General features: G+C 34.7%; 2 protein-coding genes across 3 annotated transcripts; one reads left to right on the forward strand and one right to left on the reverse strand.

Moving 5' to 3' along the window:
- Window positions 1–2,996: 2,996 nt before the first annotated feature.
- On the reverse strand, window positions 2,997–10,733 carry LOC109068893 (PR domain zinc finger protein 1-like). The gene is given in 9 exon segments (XM_042778362.1): window positions 2,997–3,581; window positions 3,583–3,617; window positions 3,703–3,831; window positions 4,874–4,968; window positions 5,040–5,672; window positions 6,575–6,836; window positions 8,364–8,486; window positions 8,945–9,151; window positions 10,497–10,733. Coding segments are annotated over 8 exon segments (1,899 nt in total). The 5' UTR covers window positions 9,128–9,151; window positions 10,497–10,733; the 3' UTR covers window positions 2,997–3,142.
- Window positions 10,734–12,594: 1,861 nt separating this feature from the next.
- Window positions 12,595–23,128, forward strand: LOC109113067 (prolyl endopeptidase-like). 2 transcript variants are annotated; one of them, XM_042778273.1, is made up of 15 exons: window positions 12,595–12,756; window positions 13,769–13,843; window positions 13,924–14,057; window positions 15,209–15,339; window positions 15,442–15,651; window positions 17,052–17,173; window positions 17,252–17,357; window positions 17,444–17,635; window positions 18,733–18,930; window positions 19,325–19,428; window positions 19,511–19,647; window positions 19,773–19,867; window positions 20,523–20,654; window positions 20,732–20,888; window positions 21,992–23,128. In XM_042778273.1, the coding sequence occupies exons 1-15, from the start codon at window positions 12,715–12,717 to the stop codon at window positions 22,284–22,286; spliced, it is 2,130 nt and encodes a 709-aa protein (XP_042634207.1). In that variant the 5' UTR covers window positions 12,595–12,714; the 3' UTR covers window positions 22,287–23,128. The 2 variants fall into 2 exon arrangements, with proteins under 2 accessions (XP_042634207.1, XP_042634208.1); XM_042778274.1 differs by lacking the exons at window positions 12,595–12,756; window positions 13,769–13,843 and having other exon boundaries at window positions 13,963–14,099.
- Window positions 23,129–24,078: the final 950 nt, after the last annotated feature.

Genomic DNA, 24,078 nt, shown 5'->3' on the forward strand with positions numbered 1-24,078 from the left:
TATATATATATACATATATATATATATATATATATATATATATATGATGTTTTTCATTTATATAGTCATATTACACTTTTAGAGTTTTTTTTTATTATTATTAAATATTTGACCTAGCAATTATATTGTTGTGATTTTCTTTCATGTTTTTCAATATTGGTTTTTGTAATGTAGCTGTTTTCTAAATTTATTAATTATAAGTAAATATGCTTTAAAATCATAAGATGTGATTTTGTTTTATTCAGGTGTACTAGCAAACACTAACAGCAAGGTACATTAGTGTTTGTATTTTGTAAGTATTAACTGTCCATACATTTGCACCTTTAAAAAGAAGCTATTGTGGCTCTTGTTGGTGAATTAAATATATTTTTTGGACTATATTTTTTCTCTTTGCATCTGTCAAAATAGTACGAGATTAGGCTAATTCAATATATGTGATCTCAAATAAGGGTTAGCACAAATGTAATCTAAATGTAATCCAAAAGTAATCAGATTACGTTACCAGAAATGTGTAATCTAAGAGATTATATTTACTGACTACAAATTTTGTCATGTAATCTGTAATCAGTAACTGATTACAATTAATAAGTAATCTACCCAGCTCTGTTTGTGTTTGTTGTTGTCAGCGGCGGATCCGCTTTCTCCGTCGTCCTGTCAAAATATCTGACGTCATGCTTCTGGATATTTAAAGAGACAGTAACGTACACCCGATAGTAAAATCGCATGTTGTTATATAAACGGATGCACATATTATATTTCTGTTTTTTGTTATGTTACATTCTGTACATGCGTGCTAGTTACTGTGACCCGGATGTATACAAACCGATGCTGTTCAGTAGGACAACACAAGGGAAATGTGATTTCAGCTGGACGCCTCTCTCTCTCTCTCTCTCTCTCTCACACACACACACACACATACACACACACACACTAATCTAATGTGTAATAAAACGCCACACATGTATTGTTAGAACTTCATCGGAATGGTTCGAAACTCGATGTGACCACACTCACACACAAAATAATAATAATAATAATAATAAAAATAAATAAAATAAAAATAAATCGTGCACTTGATTCAAAAAAGCTAAATGGTCGAAAAAAATAGTCACACTTGTGCTGTTCACGATAAAAAATGACCGCGATTGGAAATGAATGGGAATTAAGTACGCAAAAATACGAAAATACAGAGATTTTTTTGTGTGTAGTCCAGTGGTTCTCAACCACATTCCTGGAGGACCCCCATCACTGCACATTTTGCATGTCTCCTTAATCAAACACACCTGATTCAGGTCACCTGCTCATTAGTGGTTATTAACAGAATTGATATGGGTGTGTCAGAAATTTGTAGACATACAAAATGTGCAGTGACGGTGGTCCTCCAGGAATGTGGTTGAGAACCACTGGTGTAGTCTATTTGCGATGCAGAAAAAAGTGCACAGCAATGAAGGAGTGACACTCTAAAATATCATGAGTGCAAAACACACAGAGACATACATGAGCTAGTGTGACTGTAACACAAAGCATGTTTTTGCAAATACTTGAAATAAAATCATAATAATAATTTAGCTACGATGAAGTAAAAACAGACACAAAGGAAGGGGTGACACTAAAACTTATGCACTATCTATCATACACACACAAATGCACTGGTGTGGCTGTTACAATATGCCAAAATTGAGCCAGAAGACTCAAATAAGAGGTTGAAATCAGACCGATTAACCTCTGATAAAGCATTCATGTTCATATTTGTTACATTTTTGTTGAACTCTGATGTTATGTGTAATAAAATTTATTTCTATGTGTTCAGGTTTGACTGTAGTAAAATTAATGCATTTAAAAAAAAAAGAAAAAAAATCTAAACCTTTACAAAAAGATGTCTTTGAGAATGTCTAAATATGAATCTAGATCCACAACTCAAAAAAAGTATTTATGTCTAAAAACAACTAGAAACTTTATATAGAGCTCTGTAGGAATCCAGCAGCTAAAGCATGGCATTTCAGATGTTTTTCTTTTTATACTCCCACCAGATGGAGCTAATCTGCTTTCAGAAATTGGATTTTAAAGGCATTGACTCTATTTTAACATGAAATACTGCCATAATTACAAAGTAATAGAAACATATTAGATTTTTTTTTGTTATTTTCAATGGGAAAAATTTACTATAATTATTGCATGAATATTAAATAGTACCATGGAATTCTCTCAAAATAAAAAATAAAACAAATTATCAAACAAAAATATATTACATTGAATTTCACGGAAAATATATTCTATTTAATGGTTGTTTAAATAGCAAAAAATACTGTAAAAACTCACAAAATAGTACAAATGGAAAAAAGATTTATAAAGATTTATAAAACTTATAAAACATGCCAGTTTTCTGCAGTTTGTCATTAATGAAAATATTCTTTCCCTGAGAAAATCTAAATTCTTTCAAAAGCCGACCCTCGTCTGAAAGCTTGCTTGGTTTTACAGTGTTATTATACAAATATGATATTACACAAAAATGATGATATTGGAAAAACAAAAATAAAACCCAGTGTGACAACTAGCCCCTATCTCCCCTTAAAGCTATATAACATCTTTTGCCAGTGGTTTAGTTAACACATAAATCCAGAGACTGCAACATTTAGTACTGTGCATTTACATAAATGTTATTCATAAAACATATATTACACACTATATTCAAGTTTTGGGTCTGTAAGATTTTTATGTCTTTAAGCTCACAGAGGCTGCAATTATTTGATCAGAAATACAATAAAAACAACAATATTGTGAAATTGTATTACAATTTAAAATAACTGTTCTGCATTTGAATATATTTTAAAATGTAATTTATTCCTGTGATGTAAAGCTTAATTTTCAGCATCATTACTCCAGTCTTCAGTGTCACATAGTCCTTCTGAAATTATTTTAATATGCTGATTTGCTGCTCCAGAAACATTTCTCATTATTTATCAGTGGAAAATGTTTTTTTTTTCAGGATTCTTTGATGAATAGAAAGTTCAAAGGAACAGCATTTATTTGAAATATATTTTTTTGTTACATTATAAATGTGTACTGTTATTTTTAGATCAATTTAATGCATACTTGCTGAATAAAAGTGTTAAATGTATTCAAGAATGAAATATCAGACAATTTACTGATCATCGTCCTGTTTAATGCAAACCTTTGGAGAAACAGAGCTGGAGGATTGATGTGTCATTGTTTTGGCCTGTGTTGCTCCCTGCGGAACTGCAAGTGTCAAGATCTCCTGACATATCTTCTTTATGGACTCCGCCTCCAGGCCAGCCTCATGCTTCGCTGCACCTTCACTCAGATCAAACCTCTCGATCTCGTCATTGGCTCGGCACAGCTGAGAGGCGGAGCCTGTGAGGCTGGAGGCGGGGCAGAACTGGTGCAGGTGGATCTGCAGGCTGCACAGGTGTGTGTACCTGCGAGAGCAATGCGGGCAGCAGTGGGAGCGCGGGCTGGCGTGCATGCGTCTGTGCAGCCGCAGGTGGATGTGCTGGGTGAAGCTGGCGAGACACTGCTTACAGGCATACGGCCGTTCGCCCGAGTGCAGCCGCAGGTGAGTCCAGGTTACTGCAGCTGCTGAAGCGCCTGTTACACACCTGCACATGAGACACAGCATATGAGCATTGAGATCTCTTTTGAGAGATGTTGACAGCAGTGAGATGTTCCTCTGTGTGTTCTTACATGGCATTCATGTGGTTTCTCTCCCGTATGAACCTGGATGTGCTTTTGAAGGTGAGCCAGCTGGGAAAAGTTCCTTCTGCAGATATTGCACTTGTAAGGTTTCTCACCGCTGTGAACCCTCAGGTGAACCTGGAGATCAGAAAGCCGGGAACCGAGAGAGATTTATTAAAAAGAAAAAGAAAATGAAATATGAATAAATATAATAAATGCTGTCTGTCAACGAAAAAAAAAAAAAAAATAAAAAATTATATATATATATATATATATATATATATATATACATAATATAGCAAAAAAACATTAAGTTACTGACAATAAGAATATTTATAATGGTGCAAAAGATTTCTGTTTCAGATAATGCCAATAAAACTTTCTATTCATCAATAAAACATAAAAAAAAGTATCAGTTACCAAAAAATAAATAAAATAAATAAAGTAAGAAACTGATAATAATCAGAAATGTTTATTGAACAATAAATCAGTATATTAGAATGATTTCTGTAGGATCATGTGACACTGAAGACTGGAGTAATGATGCTGAAAATTACATTTTAATATATATTCAAATACAAAACAGCTATTTTAAAAACTGATTTTACAGTATTTTTGATCAAATAAGTGCAGTCATAGTGAGCTTAAGAGACTAATTTCAAAGACATTACTTTTTATTATTTTAGTGTAACTGATATAATATTATTTTTTTCTAATATTTTAAATTCATTTAAATTCTCTCTCTCTCTCTCTCTCTCTATATATATATATTAGATTAAAAGTTACTTTATTACTTAAGTTAAACTTAAAATGAATTGAGAACTGATGCCTTGGGAACAAGTGGAAATAAATATTTAAAAAACAAAGTTTCATATTTTAATATTTTATTTTATTTCAGATAAAGTTTATTTTTTTAAGTAAGAAAAATGCTTTTTATTATTTTTTTAAGTAAGAAAAATGCTTTTTATGGCTTCATATAATATATATAATATATATATATATATATCGTATATATATATATACTATCTTTTCAACAAGCTTTAATTTTAAAAAATCAAAAAAATGTAAAGTAAAAATGATAAAAATGCTTCTATCCATCATCATCTCTGACTTACTTCACTATACCACCAACACTGTAATTAATAAATCCAAGATTTATAAAAGATAATAATCCATTTACCTTCAGATTGGACAGCTGACTGAAGTTCTTCTCACACACGTTACATTTATACTGGATCTTTCCATTCTGTCTCTGTAATGGATACGGTGTAGAATTGTTGTAATATAGTGTGTTTTTTTTTTGGAAAATGTGAGTCTGTGGTGTGGTGGGGTGTGGGGGGGGAGACATGTGGGGGAGACGCGCATCTCAGGTGAGTCTCTCTGGGCTGTGATGTCATCTGCACTGGACACTTCAGCGGGAGACGGATTGGTTGCATTACTGAGGCCTGACAGTTGATTTGTGGAGTCTTTAGGATTTGTTTCTCTCTTTGCAGAGTCTCTCACTTTAATTTTGGGGTTGCCTCTATTAGTCAATGCTAATGAAAGATGATTCTCATTGGATGTTGGATGCAAGAGAGATGGATACATGTGGATTGGTGGAATATTATGGGACATGTGTGGTGTTGTCTGGCCAAATCCCACTGGCTGATGTGACGGCGCGTATTGAATAACAGGCCATATATACTTTGGCATAGAGGATTGTGGGATAGCAGAGGTGTATACATGTTCTCCTACACTAGATGCCATTTTCAAGTTCAAGGGGACCTCAGAGACGGCTTTAGTCATTGAAAATAGAGGTAATTTTGGATTCTGCAGATCTCTGGTCTCTTTTTCTCTATAGTTCGTTTGTGTGATGGCATTAAACGGTTTGTTTGGAGGAGTTTCAGTGTGATGATCAGTCCAGGGATCCAGATCCAGGATCTCAGTGACCGTGTGACCTCGCTTTCTCTTCCTCACTTGATCTTTACCCTGAGAAGACGCTGAAGCAGGAAAATAAACATAATATTCAGAAACATTTGAGTGAATGGTTCAAATAAAATAAAAATCCTTAAGGCAAGACACCCCAGCTGAATAGGTGAAAACATTTAACTATATCCCCAGTTCAATGATTACATTAAGAATTGCTCATTTTTTTATTACAAGTTTTCTAAAAGGTTATGTTTAAATATGCAAATGATGTTTTATCTATTTAAATATGCACCAATTTGCTTACATTTCCAGAACTGAAATGCAAACATTGAATAAAGTCAGGTTCAAAATGCTCATTTAATTTTGTCGACATATTCAAGTTAAAGGTTTTTACTGAGGGCATTTCAGATTTCTCTTTTATCACTCCATAAATCAGAAAATACGGTCAACAGCCAAATGTCTTCAGGAATAAACTGTACAAAACCACATGAAATATATGAACAAACCCTTCAGGATATAGATATGAATAAGTATGTATGTGCTGCTGAAGTGGAGATGTCTGACTCATTGCAGGAGAAAAACTCATTTAGAAAAAACAGCCTTTAAAGATATGTATTGTATTTGAAATCTACAGATGCAGATAGATAAAGTGCAATAAAATCAATACTTAAAAGTGTATTTTTTATGTTTTCTTCCACACTAGTCTGAAAGACAACATGCTTTGGAAGCAAAATAGCACAAAATCTCATAATAAAAGATACAGTCATCACGTGGTTAAACAGTCTTGCCATGAAATTAAATGTGTCAAATATAGTAAATGCAACTAATTTGAAGCTTAGAATTTGTAATCCCATGTAACAGCACAATACATTATTACTAATAAAATAAATGCATTAATTCAAATCATTTGTATTTCAAATCATTCCAGGTGTATGGCTCAGAATAGCATGAAACTGATGTGGCTGTCACTCACAGTGTGTGGGAGGCGGCTGTTTTAGACAGGCAGTTCTGAGGCTGGTGCTCATTGGCTGCTCGTGTTCTAGGCTCCGCCCCACCCGCAGCTCCTCCCCTGGCATTAGAACCTTCATGGCATAGAAGTAAATCTGCATTCCAATTTGGAACACGGCAAGATTCTGTTGCCAAGGAGACGAGGCATAGTTTACAAAGCGCATCCAGTTGCTGCTACTCTCATCCTCACAAGACAGGAAGTGATGCAATCGCCCCTCTGAGAAGATCTGTGAAAGTGAATAAAAAAATAATCAGCACTGACGTTTTAACAGAAGATTTAAAATGATGCATTAAAGAATCAAGTTCTTTTTTCTGCCTTTATCATCCAGCAATGTTAGCATGAGCAATCATAATAGTTATGCTTAGCCAGCACTAATAAGCATCCTGACAGGTTTAGGAAATGAAACAGTGTGAGATTAGAGTTTTGTTCTCAAATTGAAAGTGCACATCTGTTTGTGCGAGCGACTGTGTGAAAGTGAGAGGTTGTGGTTTAGTTGTTGATTCAGTCTTTTAGCTGCCGTTTGAACAACTCGACTGTTTGACCTTACAACACCTGTTTCTCTCTCTGTTTGGCTCTTTCTCTCTTTCTTTTGTCAGTTTAGTTCATCCTGTCTAATATTGAACTTAAGAGAATGCACGTTTTGCATTTGATGTGGTTATACAGAGAGAGGAAATTAATTTCCATTTAGAATTATATTTACCCCTCTGGTATAATTTAGTATTTAAAACATGTCACTAATGTTCAAAAGTTTGGTGTCATTTATTTTAAGTTTGGTGTCAGGATTTATTTTAAACAATCTCTTCTGCTCACCAAAGCTGCATTTATTTAATCAAAAATACAGTAAAAGCAGTAATATTGTGAAATATTATTACAATTTAAAATAGATATTTTCCTTTTTAATATATAGTAAAATGTAATTTATTTCTGTGATCAAAGCTGAATTTTTCAGCATCATTTCTCCAGTCTTCAGTGTCACATGATCCTACAGAAATCATTTTAATATGATGATTTGCTGCTCAAGAGACATTTATTATTATTAGCAATGTTAAAAACAGTTGTGCTGCTTCATATTTATGTAAATCAGGATACTTTGATGAATAGAAAGTTCATCAAAAGAAATATCTTTTGTAACATTATAAAATCTTTACTGTCACTTTTGATCAAGTTAATGCATTCTTGCTGAAGAAAACCTTGACCCCAAACTTTTAAATGGTAGTGTAAATTCTCAGTCTAAATATATAGTAGTATAAAATAAGGATTTTTTTCCCTTATGTATAAACCTGTCACTATAAGACATTTCTATAATATGACATTTTTAATATCTCAAAATTTTGGATGCATTTTTGCCCTGTAAATTTCTAACCCTGAGAAAATGAACTTATGCATCAGAAATATTGCCTGAACGTGACGTGTGAAATTCAGTGGAACTGCAAGTGAATCAGAACGATCTATTAAGGTTTTCCGGAAACCTTGTTCTCTCTTTTTTTGTCTGTGTGTGTGTGTGTGTGTGTGTGTGTGTGTGCACCCCTGTCAGCCACTTCCTTGCTGAGTCAGTGTGTAAGACAAAAGTGTGTAGCTTTACTGGCACATGTAAGCGAGGAGCAGTGCGTCAGAAAAACCCAACACAAGCACACACCTCTGAAGCATGACTGGTAAATATGAACCCCAATGACTCAGAATGGTTTTCGATCTCTCTCTCTCTCTTTCACACACACACATACACGCTTCTTATCTTTCTCACACACTAACGTACCATCCAGATGTGTTTCCCGTGGATGTTTGCAGGCATATCTTCAGGGTGAAGATGTTGTCCGAGCAGTGGGCCAAAGAGGGTCCCTAAAGGAATGACCTCAGTGGTGAAAACACCCAGCACCTTCTGATGACACAGTATTAAAAAATGTAAAACTATATGCAAAAAAAAAAAGGTGTTTGTGGTTAAGACAGACTGCAGACAATTACTCAGACTTTCTTTCCAATAAATTAATACATATACGAATACAATAACATGTCAGTGTTATTTTAGTATCATTGAGATACTATTATAGTTAATTTAATATTTTGAATTAGTTTTTTTTTTTAGGATTTGAATTGTAGCTAAAGTTTTAGTAATTTAGTTTTGTGTTTTTAATTAAAAATGTATATATCGTTTTTATTAGTTGATATATCAGTTTTAATTATATTATTACATCAAATTAAACTAAATGATAATGAGAAATGATTGGAATTAACAGATTTTTTTTGGTTTTAGTTTTAGTTAAATATAAAACAGACATTTTTAAGTGTGATTTAAGTGTCCAAATAGGTTTTTGGGCCACTGTACATGTATGCATGTACCTGATTGTGATATGCAAATCTGAGGTTTCTGGATAATGATGTCCGGGCTCTGGTTTCTTTCCACCCATCAAAGTCTGGCTCATCGTCTTTAACATGATGGTTGTGTCGCACATCCACTTCCTGCTCCTCAGTTTGTTTAGCGATGCTCTCGTTTGCTGTGGTTGTGAGTGTTTTTGAAGGCATAATCAAACCGAGTGGAGATTACACCTGTGAACGACAGTAAATCATACACATGATGATCAACGTAAGATGTATTTCCTACACAGTTTTGTTCTGGGGGGTTACTACTTGATTTAAAGGAATTGTTCACCAAAAAGTGAAATTTTCTGAAAAATTACCCTCAAGTCCTCTAAGATGTAGATAGCATTCCATCAGCTGCTCAGCAATGGATCCTCTGCAGTGAATGGGTGCCGTCAGAATGAGAGCCAAACAGCTGATAAAAACATCACAGTAATCCACACCACTCCACTCCATCAATTAATGTGTGGTGTAGTCAAAAGCTATGTGTTTGTAAGAAACAAATCCATCAAGATGTTTCTAACTTTATACAATAAACTTTAAAAACATTATATTGCTTTCTCCAGTGAAAAATTCCATCCTCTGTTTTCCATTCACATCAAAATCCACCAAAATATGTTTAGAACTGTTATGGACTGTTATTGCTGGTAAACAGTGCTTGATCTGTGCATATGTTAAAACACCTTAATAATGGATTTGTTTCTTACAAACACACAGCTTTTCACTTCACATGTTGTTAACTGATGGACTGGAGTGGTGTGGATTACTTGTGGATTATTGTGATGTTATTATCAGCTGTTTGGACTCTGACGGCACCCATTCACTGCAGAGGATCCTTTGATGAGCAAGTGATGTAATGTAATTTCTCCAAATCTGATGAAGAACAAACTCATCTACATCTTGGAAAGGACATTTTCAGTCATTTTGCATTTTTGGGTGAACTATCCCTTTAATTATTAATTATTATTAACTGAAGAGTCACTTGACAAAATGAACAACTGAAAAGGCAAAACACAAATGAGATCTCTTTATCAAAATGAAGATCAAATGCAGATTTTTCAACATCTCAAACTTCGCAAAAAAAACCTGAGCTGATCTACAGTACACTTATTTTATGGCCGCATACTTTTACTGTACCATATCATATCACACTTGTATATTTTATTCTTCTAAGGAGTTTTAGAGGCATCTAAGACAAAGTCGATAATTCTACAAAACATAAGTAAGTCTCCGGAGCTACAAATGAGAAACTACTTAGCAATATACTCTGGGAATTGAATAATTTCTTACTGATCTTTTATGTATGTTTAACAGCTCCATCATTTCAGGCTGATGTGAGAATTCAGATCAGCAAAGCACTAAAACTGAAACTCAATACCAGAGCAGTTCTTGCTCACGCACAGAGCTGCAACCACAACACACACGTCTCAGCATCTGACCTGAGGAGGTTTCCTCCAGACTGAGCTTCAGCTGATTCACACACACGAGACCCTACAGAAATAATGCATGTTCAAATAGAGTAAAACGCACTTACTGTGGCTTCTGTTGAGTAAGTGAGTTTTTCTCCAGCCGTCTGTCAAGCTCTCTGTCTCTGTTTCTCGTGAATGTGTAGAAACTTGCGTTTTCATTCAGACATCATCTGAAGACAAACTCCACCCTGAAGTCTCCCTCCACCCCTTTGAGGCTTTCTCTTTTCCTCTCTTTGAATGTGCATTTCACAGAATCTCACATGGTCTCAGAGGTTTTGATATCTGTTCATATTGTTCCTCATAATCAGTGCTGAACAGTAAGAACACCTCACACCATTTACACGTATTACAGTTTTTCTCAGTCGCTTTGGTACATTTCTCAGATCAGAATCGAAATTCTCAAAACTACTTGTTCAATCTTCATATCATTTCTCATGAACAAATTAGTCATTTGTCTGAGTTTTGTTGGGACACTGTACACATCTCTTAAAAAAGCGAAATATAGATAAGTGGTGAACCTTTTGATAGTCAGCTCATTGTCTCTTTTTGGAAAGACAAAGAGGTAGCAATAAGAGGTAGAAAAGAAGCCAAGGATGTAGCCACACTTATTTTCCATGATTATAAAAAGGCCACTAGATGCAGCAGATTGGCAGAGAACAACGGCGTGGTCAATATCAGTTTCTCATTCATTTTGAACTTATCACATTACAGTGTAGACAGAGTATCTCTGTGCGTGGTCAAGGCGGAAAACCATAAAGTGATCTTCGGGCCCTTAACTAAACAATGTGCTACTACACTGAATATTTGTTATCCATTCATGCCATTCGTGTTGCCGGCTAAAACTCTATAGGTCATAAAAAGAAGCCATATCTAAACATGATCCAGAAGCACAGCACTTGGGCCACATTTAAAATTGTGGCATTACTGTTCTGTGGTTAGACTAAATATACAACCATGTCATTCGGACTACAGAGGACAAGGACATACCCAGTTGTTATCATCAGTTCAGAAGCCCTGTACATGGTTTGCATACTGCGTGTTGATGGGCAGCTTACACATAGGAACGTGCTGAAAGGTATTGTGCATTTTCAGGGAAGAATTTTCCAACATGGACAACATGACAAACTGCATTCATGACCGTGATCTGAAATGGCCAGCCTCACGATCTTTTCATAGTGGTGATATAAAGAGGAAGTACTAAGACAGTTGAGCAACTAGAAGCCTGTATTAGACAAGAATGGGACAACATTCCTATTCCTAAACTTGAGCAACTTGTCTCCTCAGTCTCAGTCGTTTGCAGACTGTTATAAAAAGAAGAGGGTATGCCACACAGTGGTAAACATCACTTTTTTGATGTGTTGATGGCCTAAAACCTTACTTTACATGATACACTGACACATCTGTTGTTCTGCGGAAATTTGATTTTGAGTCCCAACTTTTTTGGAATCGGGTTTGTATATTACGCTGGTTCTCTGTTGAATAGGTATAGTTGTCACATCTGTCCGTTGTTTGTGAATAGATGTGCTGAATCTTACTGGATCAGTGGTTTGAGAAAAAACAAAGATTTTAAATAAACCAGTGGTCAACCAGATCAAAAAGACAAAGAGGTAGAAGAAGCCAAGGATGTAGCCACATTTGTGTTGTAAATAGTTCAAACATTTGTAGACAGTATGGTATGTAAAGTAACTCAACAATGTGCACTACACTGAAATATTTTATACTTACTGTATGCATCATATTACAGTAGTCCACTTACATTTTATACAGTAAATATACTTTATACAGATACACACATACAGTAATGTGTACATTTGTACTTTTGATATATCATACAGTTTATACAGATGAATTTTCTTGATCTGTTATCAGTGTGACCAGGTTTTGGCATTTTTATTTTTATCTTTTTGTGTGTCAGTGTGACTTATGGTTTTTTGATTTTTATGTTTTTTGAGATCAGTGTGACACAAGGACTTCTCATTCTGATGGCACTGAAACAGGCTTTTGCAGGTCATCCGTTGTTGTGTGGTGCTGTTTGGCCTCATTGTTTTGAGAAATGCACAAATTGTATTTCATCATGAGTGATCCCGGCAGGGCGTGTTTTGGGGTCTACCAGCGGGGGGCGCTGTTGTGAATCCAGCGCTCTGTCCAGCAGCGCGTTTGTCTTTGTCCGGAGTCTTTGACTGTTGATTCCGCACATTGTGCTGCGGTTCTCCAACACTCGTCTCAGTTCATTTCATTAAAGCCTTATTTCATCTGTTCAGCAGCTCTGAAGATCTCTAAATAATGGCTTTCCAGTATCCAAACGCCTATAGGGACGAATCAGTGGTGAGTGACCGAACGATGAATGAGAAAGAGCACATGAATGAAGAGATGGGAGGATGAATGAACGAGTGAACGGCTGAAAGAATAAATGAAAGCATGATTTTCGTATTTTCAATTAGTTGAACTCGATGTATTAAAATAACTAAAGCTGAAAAATGCAGATAAATATGTATTAAAACTCCATGGGCGTACTTGAAATGAGCTCTCATTCAGAATCTATGGCTGCATGATTGACGAATGAATGGATGAATAAATGAATGAATGCATCCATCAGAGAATAATTGAATGAAAATAGAAGGATGGATAAATAAATGCATCCATGAGAGCCTGAATCAACAGAGGTCCTGGTTGTTTACTTGAGAAATTCTCAAAATAGAAGAGAGAATTGAATGTTTTTACTGTAGAAATTAAAAATAAATAAATAAATGTAATAATAGGAAAATAAATAAAGAAATAAGTGACTTGATAAAACAAATAAAGTTCATTTGTAATAAAATTTAATCCTGAATTAATTTCTAAATGGCCTTTTTCCTTGATGTATTATTTATTATTATTCTTTTTAACTTTTACTTATTCTTTCATTTATTTTATATTTTTGTCATTTATTTATGTATTTAGTTATTCTTAAATGTATTTATTCATGTGTTTATTTTATTTTTTATACTCATTTATTCCCACCTGTATTTATTTCTAGATTTATTTCTTTTAACTTTTTTGTGTGCAATGCGGAAATGAGGCAGAGCTCACATATATATACTACATTTGTATTCTTTGAGACATGTTTGTGTTTTTGAAAGAAAGTGCTCATCATTAAAAAAAATACATTTAAGCATTATTAATGCTGTCAAGTGGAATAGCAAAGCAAACTGGTTTCCAAAACACACTTCCTCTCTGCCATTGGACAGAAAGTCCCACCCCGAACCCACACAGCGGTTGAAGCACCTGTACTGTGATGTAATCATGTTTCTGTGGTGACCTCACCGCTCATGTGATGCATGTGTGCATGTGTTATCAGGTGGATGACTATCATGGATGTAAAGTGCCTGACCCGTACAGCTGGCTGGAGGATCCTGACAGTGAAAAAACACAGGTGATCTCCACACAACACCTCTGCACCCTCCTCTGAAAGAGCATGTGACTTATGACTCTATGGCTCTATGTGTCCGGCAGGCGTTTGTGAATGCTCAGAATCAGCTGACCCTGCCGTTCCTGGAGCAGTGTGAGATCAGAAACATCTTTAAGGATCGTATGACTGAACTCTATGACTACCCCAAATACAGCTGCCCCTTCAAACGCGGGAACAGGTGAGACGGGCTGGTCACTGAAGACTGGTAGCGATCGGACAGGTAGGATCTAAACCATCTTAAAGCCTGCCCTTGGATACCTGTATAGTTTTGTAATCTGTCTATGAGTATGTCGTGATCTATGGTGTCAAACGCAGCACTAAGATCAAGTAAAAATAGCAATGAGATGCAGCCTTGATCTGAAGCAAGAAGAAGTCATTTGTAATTTTAACAAGTGCAGTTTCTGTGCTATGATGGGGTCTGAAACCCGACTGAAATTCTTCATAGAGATCATTTTTTTTGCAGGAAGGAGCACAATTGAGCAGACACAACTTTTTCTAAAATTTTTGACATAAAGGGAAGATTTGAAATGGGGTCTGTAATTTGCCAGTTCACTAGGATCTAGTTGTGGTTTCTTAATAAGAGGCTTAAAAACCGCCAGCTTGAATGGTTTTGGGACGTGACCTAAAGATAACGACGAGTTAATAATATTGAGAAGCGTTTTTTCTGCTACAGGTAACAACTCTTTCAGTAATTTAGTGGGTACAGGATCTAATAAACATGTTGTTGGTTTAGATGCAGTGATAAGTTTATTTAGCTCTTCCTGTCCTATAGTTGTAAAGCACTGCAGTTTGTCTTTGGGTGCGATGGATAAAACTAAATTATAAGACGCTGTAGAATCTACATTTGTTATTGTATTTCTGATGTTATCTATTTTATCAGTGAAGAAATTCATAAAGTCATACTATTTAACTGGGAGGGAATATTTAGATCGAGTGCCGTCTGGTTATTTGTTAATCTAGCCACTGTGCTAAATAAAAACCTTGGATTGTTTTTATTGGAGTTTGTGGATATGCTCGGCCCTGGCAGCTTTTAGAGCCTGTCTATAGCTGGACATACTGTTTTTCCATGCAATTCAAAAAAAAATTAAAAATCAGCTTTGCATCACAGGAATAAATTATATTTTTAAATATATTCACATTGAAAACAGTTATTTGAAATGGTAATAATATTTCACAATATTACTGTTTTTGCTGTATTTTTGATCACAAAATGCAGCCTTAGAGAGCAGAAGAGACTTCTTTTATACAGATAAAAAATCTTAATTATTCCAAACTGTTGACAGGTAGTGTATGTGCCCTAACAAACACAGTTTTTTCTCCCTCTCATAGGTTTTTTCACTTTTACAACACTGGTCTGCAGAACCAGAGTGTTTTGTACATGCAGGAGAACCTCGAAGCTGAGCCCAGTGTGTTCCTGGACCCAAACACCTTCTCAGAGGACGGGACGGTTGCTTTACAAGGTGCTGGAAGTGTCTGTGTTTGTCTGACGCAGTGTGTGACGTCTCTTTCTGCAGTGATATCACTGTAATGACTGTCAGCTAAGGCTTGTATCTTATTCTCAGGTTATGCGTTCTCTGAGGATGGTGAGTACCTGGCGTACGGCACCAGTGCGAGCGGCTCCGACTGGGTTGAGATCCGGTTCTTGCGCGTGGACGGCGCTGTACTTCTGGAGGACCGACTGGAGCGGGTCAAATTCACCTGCATGTCCTGGACTCACGACGGAAAGGGACTCTTCTATAACTCTTATCCTGAGCAGGAGGGCAAGAGCGACGGTAAACACGATGTTCTTCTGGAGGTGATAATGAAATTCACACATGGAGGTGTAAGAGACAGTGTTATGTTAGTTATTCACAAACTATATGAGTATTTATTAATATTTTGTATTAGCAATTATTTAAAAATTTTCAGTTTTCATTTTAAGCTTTTGTCATTTTTATTAGTTTTTTTTTTTATATTTAATATTAATATTTAGCTTTATTTTGTTTTTATTTCAATTTTAGTTTTAATGATTTTAGCAGTTTAACCTAAACTTTAGTTGCCAAGGCAACATTTCTAAATTTAATTTAGGGTTTTATTATTTTTAAGTTTTTCACCTAATTTTTATGTTTTATTTTATTTTATTTTAAGCTTTATTTCAATCACCGAAAACAATTTAAATAACTTTAGTAGTATAATTGAAATATTATATTAGTATTGATTAATATTTTGTATTCGTATTTTTGAAATATTTCTGTTTAGCTTCATTTTAAAAGTTTTTCCATCTAAAATCTTATTTTATTTTATTTCAGTGTTTTTTAATTTTATTAAAATTTTTAATAGCTTTAGACGTAATCAGATACTATTTTAGTATTTATTACTATTTTGTTATTAATACATTTTATATATATTTCTATTTAGCTTCAATTTATTTTTATGTCAGGTTTAGTTTTAGCATTTTCTGCACTTTAACTAAATTTAATTTATTTTTCATTTTTAAGTTTTTCATCTAATATTTCTATTTTATAATTTATTTCAGCTTTTTACGTTTTCAGCTTTTATTTTCAAATTTAGTTTTAGCAGTTTTAACACTTAATCAAAAATTGGTTTAGGTTCATGTTTTTCATCTAATATTTCTATCTAATATTTTATTTCAGCTTTTAAAATTTTATTTCAGTTTTTAATAGCTTTAGTAATATTATTCAATACTATAATAGGAGTTATTATTTTTTTTGTTTTAAATATGTAGTTTAGCACTTTAACCTAGACTTATTTCTAATTTCCATTTAAGTTTTTCGCCTTATATTTGTATTTTATTTTATTTCAATCACTGAAAATGATTTTTAATAAGGTTTAAACTTTATTAGTCATGTGTACAAAAAGTCATGTGACATTGTACATTGAAATGCTTGTAGTGAGGCACAGCTATTTAAATAATAAAGTTATATTCATATAATAAGTATTTATAAGGTATAAATAAAAGGTCTATTAAATAATATTAACAGATAGATACAACATTTACTTTTAATGATGTGCTAGTAAATGTTGAAATGAACATTAACCGAGATTAGTAAGTGCTTTAGAAGTATTTTTCATTGTTAGTTCATGTTAACTAATGTAAACAAAGTGTTTCTGCATTAGTTTCAGTTACCAATAGCAACATGGGTAAGAGATCTTGAGTCTGTCTGTCTCTCAGGCACTGAGACATCCACTAACCTGCACCAGAAGCTGTACTATCACGTGTTGGGAACCCCTCAGTCTCAGGACGTCCTGTGTGCTGAATTTCCTGATCAGCCGAAATGGATGAGCGGTGCTGAGGTAACAAACACACACACAGATGGTGCTTGAGTTTTGCTTGTGTTATGAGGTGAATAACGTATGTGTGTGTGTTTTCAGGTGTCTGATGACGGCCGTTATGTGCTGTTGTCCATCCGAGAGGGCTGTGACCCCGTCAACAGACTGTGGTACTGTGACCTGAACGACGTGCCGCAGGGAATCACTGGTACAGACACACAGAAACAGTATTTTTTCAGATAAAAACGCTCGTTTTCCACTGCCAGGATCTCATGTGTGTCTTAATGATGACAGGATTGCTGCCGTGGGTGAAGCTGATCGATAACTTCGATGCGGAGTATGAATACGTCACAAATGAAGGAACTGTTTTCACTTTCAAAACCAACCTGGACGCTCCTCAATATCGACTCATCAACGTTGACTTCGCCCAGCCGTCCATCAGCCAGTGGAAAGAGCTCATTCCCCAACACGACAAAGACGTCATCGGTGAGCAGAGATGCTTTTTAGGAAATCACGTCAATTCTTTACTTTCTCAATTAATGTCTATGGTCTCGTTGTGCCTAATTCATCTGCAAGTCATTATAAGAAAAAATATGTTTTCATGATCTCATAATTAAAATGTAATCACTTTTTCACTTTTACTTTTCCCACAGAAATATGTCACATTATGGAATTTTAAATGTGTTTCAAATTCTGTTTCTTTAAACTCTTATTTAATTTATTTTCTTGATTTATAAAGAATAACATTTTTTTTTTTTAAACTTTTTTTTTTTTATTTTTTTTTTTTGGTTTATTTTTTTTTTTTAAATGAGTCTCTTCTACTCACCAAGGCTGCATTTATTTGATTAAAAATACAGTAAAAACAGTAATATTGTGAAATATTATTACAATTTAAAATAAGTATTTTCTATTTGATTATATTTAAAAATGTAATTTATTCCTGCGATCAAAGCTGAATTTTCAGCATCATTACTCCAGTGTCACATGATCTTCATGCTGATTTATAGCTCAATTATCATTGGTTCTAAATGTAATTATTATTCAATGTTAAAGAGCTTTGTTCTTTTTTTATTCAAAGAAACAGCATCAATGTGTGAAATATCCGATTGCTTTGTTACATCTGTGCTTTGTTTTTTAAACTCCGTTAAAACGCAAAACACGCATTTTTTATATATACAGCATATATATTTGAAATAGAATCGTTTGTATATATTATATATATATAAATATATATATATATATATGATATATAGTATATATATATTGTTATGTATATATATATATATATATGTGCTATAATATATAAATTGTATCTAATAGATATTGTATTGTTATGTTTTATATTAACCCTATACATATATAGATATATAAAAACTATTATATGTATGTATATATATATATGAATTATAGGGTGTTGTATTATATATACACACACACACACATTTATATTTATATATTTCTATTTTATTATTTGTATTACATTTTTTTTATCATTTTAAATAATATAAATAATATTTTGTCAGTGGTGTGTTATGATGGTAATGCTTTGTGAACTATATTTCCTCTTTATCGCTCTCTTTCAGTGTTTGCTACCTGTACATACTCCAAGTTCCTGTTTGTGTGTTTCCTCCATGACGTGAAGAACGTGTTGAAGATGTTCCATCTGTCCTCGGGGGAAGAGATTCGCACTTTTCCGCTGGACGTGGGCTCGATTGTGGGCTTCACTGGGAGGAAGAAAGACTCTGAGATCTTTTACAGCTTCACCTCTTTTCTCTCTCCAGGTCCGTCAAGATTCAGAAGCTTCTCAAATGAAGAACTTTGGTCCTTAAAGGGACAGTTCACACAAAACTGAAAATTGTCTTCATTTATTCACCCTCAGTTTGTTCAAAACCTGTATGAGTTTCTGTCTTCAGTTCAACAGTTGACAGGAGCCATTGACTTCCATGGTATGGAAAAAATACTGTGCAAGTCAATGGCTACCGTCAACCCTTTGGTTACCAACATTGTTCAAAATATCTTCTTTTGTATTCAGCAGAAATAAAGAAACTCATACAAGTTTGGAACAACATGAATTTTCCATTTTCAGTGATCTGTCCCTTTCATAGCTCATAAATAACGAACAGGTAATCTTGTAAAAGCTGTGCATTGAATGACGTGTGATGTGTTTTTCTGCAGCGATCATCTATCACTGTGATCTGACTAAGGAGCCGCTGCAGCCGCATGTCTTCAGAGAGGTCACAGTGAAGGGCTTCAGTCCTGCTGACTACCAGACCACTCAGGTACAGCAAGACGGTTTGAGGAGGTTTATTTTTTTTTTTTGGGGGTGATTGCTTTCACTTCATATCTGTTTGTTTCTTACAGGTCTTTTATCCCAGTAAAGACGGCACCCAGATCCCAATGTTTATTGTCCATAAGAAAGGAATCGAGCTGGATGGTTCCCATCCTGCCTTCCTGTATGGATATGGAGGTTTCAACATTTCCATCACACCCAGCTACAGGTACAATACAAACCGAACACAAAAACATCCATCTGATCAGACGCTCCACTGATGCACTTCTGGTCTTCAACACGCATCTCTCTTCTGTTCTTGTAAACGTCTGTCTCTCACCGTTTGTGTTTCAGTGTTTCTCGGCTGATATTCGTCAGGCATCTGGGAGGAGTTTTAGCTGTCGCCAATATCAGAGGAGGTGGAGAGTATGGAGAGACATGGCATAAAGGCATGTGACTGTAATTCTGGAGTTAATCAGGGATTGATCTGCACAGATGTTCATAATAAAATACTAGCAAATTGTGTGTTTGTATATATGGCTTCCATTTTTTTATTTTTTTTTTAAAGAAATTGACACTTTTATTCAGCAAGGATGCATTAAATTGATTAAAAGTGAAACTAATTATATTTATAATGTTACAAAATGTTTCCATTTCACATAAATTATGTTCTCTGTATTCATCACGAAATCCTTATTTATAATATTAGTAAATTTATTTATTTTTTTTATTTTACATAATTTTTGTTTTAACAATGTCTAATAATCAGAAATGTGTCTTGAGCAGCAAGTCAGCATATTAGAATGATTTCTGAAGGATCATGTGACGCTGAAGACTGGAGTAATGATGCTGAAAATTCAGTTTCGCATCAGAAATAAATTACATTTTAAAATATATTCAAATAGAGAAAAGTTATTTTCATAATATTAATGATTAACTGTATTTTTGATCAAATAAATGTAGGCTTGGTGAGCAGAAGAGACTTATTTAAAAAAAAAAAATCACAGTGTACATACTACATTGATAGTATGCATAGAATGCATTTGGAAGATATAATGTGTATCTTTAACATTCTGTTGCATTCTGTTCTCTCTTCCTGTGCAGCCGGGATGCTGGCCAATAAGCAGAACTGTTTCACTGACTTTCAGTGTGCAGCTGAGTATCTGATAAAGGAGGGTTACACTTCCCCCAATAAAATCACCATCAATGGAGGCTCCAACGGAGGGCTGCTCGTGGGTATGACAAACACACACAGATATATATACACACAGGTTTGCATTCTCTTGGTCCTAAATCTCAACTCTCTGCTGCAGCGGCGTGTGTGAATCAGAGGCCTGATCTGTTCGGCTGTGCTGTGGCTCAGGTCGGCGTCATGGACATGTTAAAGTTTCATAAGTTCACTATTGGACACGCCTGGACCACTGATTTCGGCTGCTCGGAAATCAAAGAGCAATTTGATTGGTTAATCAAGTAAGTTTATGTCTGCTCTCTACAGTGATGCACAGATACATTTAATTTTCTACTTTTTTAGAAGCACTCCACTCTAGACTTTGCGTTACTGTGATTTTACCTCATTGACTGTGGTAAAAATAATTTTAATGCACAGCGTCAAGTGGCTTATTGATTTTATAGAATGTGGCAAGAGCAATATAGTTAAAATATTTAATGCATTTATTAGTATACCTTAATTTTATTTTTTTGTTTTCATTATTATATACCATGTTGTCGGTGTTAACTAAAACTGTTAAATCAGTTTCAATAATTTAAATAAAGTTGAAATAAAATATATAAATTAAATGAAAAATGTTGTCTAAAAATTTAAATAAACTAAAACTAAATAGAATATAAAAATAATGAAAATAAAAAAAAACTTTAACTAAAATTAATGTTAAAATTAAATAGCTATTTTCAAATATTAATAAATAATGTTAGATATTAATTAGTTGTTTTTAAATATTATTAAATTATTTTGTAGTTTTTATATATAGTAAATTAGTTTGTAAATAAAGTAACTTCAACTAAAGCAACTGAGTATTTTTATTATTATTTTATTTTATTCAGTTTTATTCAGCATTTTATTTTATTGTGCATGCATTTTATCCGCTTGTCAAGTGGTGATGAATCAAATTGTGTTTCTGTGTCCACGCCCCCCTCCATTTCAATTAAGAACTGTATTTCAACCATTTATGATCACTATTTATTCAATTATTTTATCATTTTTAATATGCAGTGTTAACTTAAACTACTAAATTGTTTTCAATTATTAAAATAAAGCTGAAATAAAAAAATAGACTTTAAATGAAAAACAAAAATTTTTAAATGTTGCTTTGGCAAGTCACTTGAGTAAATAAAATCTATATAAATATATATATAATATCTTAATAATTCAGAAAAGATTAATCATTGTCTGGCCAACTGAGATTTGGTATGGAGATTAAAAACTTTAGGATCATGATTTTTCTGTAGTACTACAGCAAAACTAAGGGTGCATAACTAACATAGTAACATAACATAACTGCAGAAACCCTCATCTGTTCTGAATTTAAAGAGCTGTAAACGTTCTGACCCCGCAGGTATTCTCCTCTTCACAATATCCATGTTCCAGAAGCTGACGGAGTTCAGTATCCCGCCATATTGTTGTTAACGGGTGACCATGATGATCGCGTGGTGCCGCTGCACTCGCTAAAATATATCGCCACACTGCAGAATGTGATTGGTCAGTTGCCCGGCCAGTCAAACCCCCTCTTTATCTATGTGGACACAAAGTCGGGTCACGGCGCAGGAAAGCCCACCAGTAAAGTCATTCAGGAGGTGGCAGACACATACGCCTTCATCGCTCGCTGCTTGAACCTCAGCTGGATCGAATGAAACGAAAGCTACGAGGCTCTTAACCTCCTCTAAGCTGTTCCTCTACTCCTGCAGGTTTTTCTTCTTACAGTTTGATTTCAGTCTTGCCTGTTTGCTCTCCTGTTCACTGAACTATTCCTCTTTCTTGGTCTCTCTCTCTCTCCCAATTCTCCAGGGTTTCCTTATTTAATGTTACATGCAAGTAAAAACAGTCCAGTGTTGGTTGAAAACTGTAACCTGAATCACATTAATGACTGATTTCATATCAATTCACCATGTGTCATGGCTGTGTACGGGATACACTTAGGAAATATTATAATTACTGAGGTCACGGGGTGAAGTGTATTTATTTGACGACAGGAAGGCATGAACAGTTTATGGATCACTACATCACTTCAATGTACAGCACCCATCAAGAAATCAGTTTGCAAGTGAATCTCATGAAAACATGTTTTCACACACATTCACATTTTGCCCCAAAATCTCAGAGGTGATTCTTATTACTGAATATGAGAACAATACATTTTTTAAATTTAAATCGGCATAAATTTTATAAATGCTTCGCAATAATGTCATGGTTTTTTTGCATTACTGTAATGACTGAGTTTTTGCATACGGTATTGAGAACTGGAGAGAAAGAATGCATTTAACTGTCATGAAAATAACATAACATTTCTTTTGATTGGAGTGGAAATATAAGCCAAGCATGTTTGTTATAGTGAGATTCACCCTGTTTGTAAGTGTGTGTGAATGAGCTTTTGACAGAAATCTGTTTCTACCTCCACATTTATGCAGATTGTTTTATCTTTGAAGGGAAAATCAAAAAAAATAACCTAGTACAATAAAACACATTTGAACATGAATATGATGTGTGTGTTCAGTGAGATGATCAAAACATGTTATTTGCTTTTACATGTTCTATTGACGTTAGATGATTTGGCAGAATAATTTTAGCATTTAAAATGCTTTAAAAAAATTTCAATAGAGAAATGATTTTCGTCATCAATGTGGCGTCTTATGCAGTGTTACTCACAGTTTCAGTGTAAAGTGAATCTCTAAAGTGTCTCCTCTGCTGGCTGGTGGCAGGATTACATGCCTACATCCCCTGAAACAAAAATTAAGCAGCAATACTCATATCAATAAATGCCTCCCTCAGATTGTGTTATATTTTGAAAACAAGCTGTAGAGGTTCATTATAATGTGGTGTAATGATTTAGTTATATTACTCCCTCAGATTGTGTTATATTTTGAAAACAAGCTGTAGAGGTTCATTATAATGTGGTGTAATGATTTATGGTTACAAATGCCATAGTTGAACTAGCCGTCTCCATCCTGCTTCAAAGGAGCCCGTCATGGTTGCACTGACTCCCATCCTCATGAAGTGCTTTGACCCACGCTAGTCATGCACCATATCAAGTCTGCCCCCCCGTCCCTGGACCCCTTCCAGTTTGCATATCGGTCCAACTGCTCGACTGATGATGCCATCGCCACTGCCCTCCACTCAGCACTCACACATATAGACAAAAAGGACTCTCGGTCCAATGCGCCGTCATAGACTTCAGGTCAGCATTCAACACAATCATACCTCAACAGCTATTCACAAACTGGTCCAGCGTGGGCTCAACACTTCGCTGTGCAATTGTTGTTAGACTTTTTCTGACTGTGAAGAGCTCAAGCAGTGGGTCTGCAGCAATACATCCATGCACCATCACTGAGACAGTGGAGCCCCCCAAGTATGTGCTGGGTGTGCCCCCTCCTCTTTTCACTCAGCTGACCCACGATGCACACCGTCACACACACCCCAACCTCTTTA

Source organism: Cyprinus carpio, chromosome A20 (assembly GCF_018340385.1).
Source record: "Cyprinus carpio isolate SPL01 chromosome A20, ASM1834038v1, whole genome shotgun sequence".
In the NCBI taxonomy this organism is placed as follows: domain Eukaryota; kingdom Metazoa; phylum Chordata; class Actinopteri; order Cypriniformes; family Cyprinidae; genus Cyprinus; species Cyprinus carpio.

What these genes read in the sequence shown, in the direction of transcription:
- LOC109113067 (XM_042778273.1), top strand. Translation starts at nt 12,715, where the DNA reads ATGGCTTTCCAGTATCCAAACGCCTATAGGGACGAATCAGTG. An exon ending in CTGACAGTGAAAAAACACAG is followed by an intron (nt 13,844 to 13,923) that starts GTGATCTCCACA and finishes TGTGTCCGGCAG; the next exon opens with GCGTTTGTGAATGCTCAGAA. An exon ending in TGGAGAGACATGGCATAAAG is followed by an intron (nt 19,868 to 20,522) that starts GCATGTGACTGT and finishes CTTCCTGTGCAG; the next exon opens with CCGGGATGCTGGCCAATAAG.